The 5,000-nt window shown below is 42.2% G+C and overlaps 2 protein-coding genes across 2 annotated transcripts in view; both read left to right on the top strand.

Annotated features, from left to right (window-relative positions):
* Positions 1-2,261, top strand: part of LOC133640861 (uncharacterized) — a gene marked incomplete at its 3' end in the record, with an annotated part of 20,362 nt that extends 18,101 nt beyond the window's left edge. The window contains exon 4 of the mRNA XM_062034543.1: positions 1-2,261. This exon is cut by the window's left edge and continues 930 nt beyond it. Coding sequence (XP_061890527.1) covers positions 1-2,261 — 2,261 coding nt within the window.
* Positions 2,262-3,246: 985 nt separating this feature from the next.
* Positions 3,247-5,000, top strand: part of LOC133641059 (potassium voltage-gated channel subfamily H member 5-like) — a 167,084-nt gene continuing 165,330 nt past the window's right edge. Inside the window, exon 1 of the mRNA XM_062034883.1 lies at positions 3,247-3,391. Within this exon, the coding sequence (XP_061890867.1) occupies positions 3,319-3,391 (73 nt within the window). The 5' untranslated portion in view covers positions 3,247-3,318. The remainder of the gene's footprint in view (positions 3,392-5,000) is intronic.

Below are 5,000 nucleotides of genomic sequence, written 5' to 3'. Positions count from 1 at the left end.
GGAAGATCTTCCGGGTGATCTGGAAAAGAGGGAAAGTACCTCAGCAGTGGACGTACGCAGAGGGAGTATGGATTCCCAAGGAGGAAAATGCAAGGAACATCGAGCAGTTTAGGACAATCTCCCTCCTCAGTGTTGAGGGCAAGACCTTCTTCAAAATCGTTTCCAATCGCCTCATGGGATTTCTCCTGAAGAACACCTATATTGACACCTCGGTGCAGAAGGGAGGAGTCCCAGGAGTTCCAGGGTGCATCGAACACACTGGTGTGGTAACACAGCTGATCCGTGAGGCACGAGAGAACAGGGGCGATTTGACAGTACTGTGGCTGGACCTCGCCAATGCTTATGGATCAATTCCACACAAGTTGGTGGAGTTGTCTCTGAGCAGATACCACGTTCCAGAGAAGTTTTGCAATCTCATCCTCGACTATTACAACAACTTTAGTCTGAGGGTGTCCTCTGGCACTTCGACATCAGATTGGCATCGTCTAGAGAAAGGTATCATCACAGGCTGTACAATCTCTGTGTCCCTGTTTGCACTGGCCATGAATATGCTTGTGAAGTCTGCGGAAGTAGAGTGCAGAGGCCCTTTGTCCAAATCCGGCACCCGGCAACCTCCGATTAGAGCATTCATGGATGATCTCACGGTAACCACAACATCAGTGTCTGGTTGCAGATGGCTCCTTCAAGGCCTTGATCGACTCATTAGTTGGGCAAGAATGAGTTTCAAGCCCTCTAAGTCCAGGTCCTTGGTCTTAAGAAAAGGAAAGGTAACCGACCGCTTTCGCTTCAGTCTGGCAGACACCCAAATTCCATCTGTGTTAGAAAAGCCGGTGAAGAGCCTGGGCAAGCTCTTCACTGGTGATCTGAAGGATACCGCTGCACGTCAAGCTACCAGCGATAACCTCAACATGTGGCTCTCAGCTGTGGACAAGTCAGGACTTCCTGGGAAGTTCAAGGCATGGATATATCAGCATGGCATCCTGCCTCGTCTCCTCTGGCCGCTGCTAATGTACGAATTCCCAATGACCATCGTGGAGGGATTTGAGAGGAAGATCAGCTCGTCCCTGCGCAGGTGGCTGGGTCTGCCACGGAGCCTAAGCAGCTTTGCTTTGTTTGGGCACAACACCAAGCTGCAGCTTCCTTTCAGTAGTCTGGCAGAGGAGTTCAAGGTTTCCCGGGCCAGAGAAGTCCTGCTCTACAGAGATTCTGCTGATGGGAAAGTATCGTCAGCAGGTGTGGAGGTCAGAACAGGAAGGAAGTGGCGTGCCCAGGATGCAGTGGAGCGAGCAGAGGCGAGGCTGCGGCACAGCACCCTGGTGGGAACCATAGCCACTGGTCGGGCTGGGCTGGGTAGCAACACCAAACCAAACTACAGCAGAGCCAGAGGAAAGGAAAGACGAAAGCTTGTCCAAGAGGAGGTTCGCGCCGAGGTGGAGGAGGCTCGCTTCAGCAGAGTGGTGGGAATGAGCAAGCAGGGGGCCTGGACCAAGTGGGAGCACATAGCTGGTCGCAAGATCACCTGGACCGAACTCTGGAAAGCGGAGCCACACCAGTTTAAGTTCTTGGTCCAGTCAGTTTATGATGTCCTCCCAAGCCCTGCTAACCTGTTCACCTGGGGCCTGATAGACGCACCTGTGTGCCAGCTCTGTCAGAAAAGAGGATCATTAGAACACATCCTCAGCTGTTGCTCAAAGGCATTGGGAGATGGCAGGTATCGGTGGCGCCACGACCAGGTCCTGCGGGCAATAGCAGACACCATCTGCATGGGCATCAACACCAGTAAGCGGCAACACCCAACCAAGAGCACAATTGCCTTTGTCCGAGCAGGAGAGAAACCTCAACCCTCCAAGAAGACCCAGGGGGGCCTGCTAACAACAGCAAGGGACTGGCAGCTCTTGGTTGACCTGGGAAGGCAGTTGCGATTCCCAGACATCATCGCAACTACAACACTCCGGCCAGACATGGTCTTGATGTCTGGAACCAGCAAGCAGGTGGTACTCCTTGAGCTAACTGTCCCCTGGGAGGACAGAATGGAGGAAGCTCAGGAAAGGAAGAGAGCGAAGTACGCAGATCTTGTGGCTGACTGCCGGAGGAACGGGTGGAAGGCCCGCTGCGAGCCTATTGAGGTGGGCTGCAGGGGTTTTGCAGGCAAGTCCTTACACAGGGTCCTGGGGCTCCTTGGGATTTGTGGACTGCACAGGAGAAGAGCCATAAAAAACATTTTGGAAGCGTCTGAAAAGGCTTCACGTTGGCTCTGGTTGAGGAGGGGGGACGCGTGGCGTAGTGCGCTACCTGGACACAAGTCGAGGGACTGATCACCCTCGGCTGGGTCGCCCGGGTGAGGGTGTTTGATTAAGACCCGAAACACCCTATGACCCCGGGAGAATCACTGATGATGTGTCCAGGTTGCACCATGAGGTGTATTATAGTACTTTATCAATGATTATACAACATAAATCTTCGCAGTATAACTTATTAAATATATTTATTGATGATTTCACAAAATTATACAGTATCTTGTCCTTTAACATTGATTTTTAATAATAAATACATTGAAAGTCATATAAGAAAATTAAATCTACACTTATCATATACTCTGTGTGAACATATGTCCTTAATTTTTTGAAGGGCGTACAGACTTCCTTTCTTTTTTTTTTGTTGCTCAAATTCCTCAATAAACTTTAGTCCTAAACAAAATATATCAAACATTTTAATAAAGTTTGAAGGCCTTTGATCAGATATTTAAATGAGTAAAGTAACTCATGTTATGCACATGTATCCTAATTAGCAACATGGTTTGATCAAAAGGACATCAAAGGGTTTAAATTAACATGTAAAAAAAATACATGTTTGGTATTTTTTTTAATGAGGTTAATTTAGTTATTTGAGATAAACAAAAAAAGAGTCCAAAGTGTTTGTATGACCTTTGAAAAATAAAGGACTCGTGTGAAAGGTGAACATGGAACTTTTTCAATTTAGCATAATAAATAAAATCAAGTAAAAAGCAGTAAAACAACGACGTTATGTCCAAAATACAACAAATCAAAAAAAGTCTGCCTTTTTGGACAACTTTTTTTTAAAATTATTATTATTTTTGAGACGCATCCAAAAACTGAAGTGTTTGTGTTTGCAGTCCGCGACGGCGACCTGTCAGCCTGGAGTCGCGCATGCGCTAAGGCGTCGACTCGGCGCGTCTGGTGTGCCCGCGCGGCGGTGCGCCCATGCAGTGCGCGCAGTGCGCGTCCACCAGTGGGAGAGTGAGTTCCGCTACCATGGTCTTCTCTCCCGGCAGAGCTGCAGCACCCCAGCCACGGCAGCATGCCGGGCGGCAAGAGAGGCCTGGTGGCGCCGCAGAACACTTTCCTGGAGAACATCGTCCGGAGGTCCACTGGTGAGTACTTGCCACTTGGAATGTAACTTGGAACGTAACGCGCTGTCACGCACTTCTCACTAAATGCTTCTTGTTGTGCAAAAGTTCGTCTTTATTGTGTCAGTCAACATTTGTGTGCATTCATCTTTATTTATGTCTTTATTTCATTGAATAGCAACACTTTTATTTTCATATTCTTTCTTTTAAACAACGTTTCTCCCCAGCTCCTTTTTGCTTATTCATGATTTATTGTCGCCATCACCTTCTTTCCACGCAGCAAGTGGACAACATTTCACAGACAAAATGTCAACAAAGAAATTATTGTAATTGTCACCACGTGACCTAATGATCAGTAGTAAATATGCATTTTATGATCTCTTCTTTTCAGACAAGTTGGGCTGAAGATTTAGGAAAGTCAGTTTTGGTGTTATTACAATTATTATAACAACAACAACAACAATACAGTTTACCTTTTTTTTTTGTCCTGTTTTTGAATGAACTTGGTTAAAACCTCCAAGCGTGCGGCCCCAAACTTTTTGACCTAGGGGCCACATTGGGTTCAAAGAATATGTATGTATATACATATAGTTATATATATATATATATATATATATATATATATATATATATATATATATATGTATATATATATATATATATATATATATATATATATATATATATATATATATATATATATATATATGTATATATATATATATATATATATATATATATATATATATATATATATATATATATATATATATATATATATATATATATATATATATATATATATATATATATATATATATATATATATATATATAAATATAATATGTGTATTTTTATATATATCTCCATATGTGAATGTATATACAGTATGTGTCTATATGTATACGTATATACAATATATGTACAGTATGTATATGTCTATATATGTATGTATATGTGTGTATGTATGTGTTTTGGTTGATCGATTGAGAAGTTTATTGACATGTTAAAGAATTGAATCCATGTAATGCTTTAAAAAGGGAAGTGGATGGCACAAAACGCCAAAAAGCTTGGTTCCATTGTGGTCCATTAAATATTCATCACATAGCTGAGATAGGCTCCAGCGACCCCAAAAGGGACAAGCGGTAGAAAATGGATGGATGGATACGTATGTATATATGTGTGTATATGTAATGTATATATAAATGTGCATACGTTTATCTGTATGTATATATTTATGTACATATATATATATATATATATATATATATATATATATATATATATATATATATATATATATATATATATATATATATATATATATATATATATATACTACCGTTCAAAAGTTTGGGGTGACCCAAACAATTTAGTGGAATAGCCTTCATTTCTAAGAACAAGAATAGACTGTCGAGTTTCGGATGAAAGTTCTCTTTTTCTGGCCTTTTTGAGCGTTTAATTGACCCCACAAATGTGATGCTCCAGAAACTCAATCTGCTCAAAGGAAGGTCAGTTTTGTAGCTTCTGTAACGAGCTAAAGTGTTTTCAGATGTGTGAACATGATTGCACAAGGGTTTTCTAATCATCAATTAGCCTTCTGAGCCAATGAGCAAACACATTGTACCATTAG

The sequence above is a fragment of the Entelurus aequoreus genome, linkage group LG23, assembly GCF_033978785.1.
Source record: "Entelurus aequoreus isolate RoL-2023_Sb linkage group LG23, RoL_Eaeq_v1.1, whole genome shotgun sequence".
NCBI lineage: Eukaryota > Metazoa > Chordata > Actinopteri > Syngnathiformes > Syngnathidae > Entelurus > Entelurus aequoreus.
This window is presented reverse-complemented; position numbering and strand designations above follow the sequence as displayed.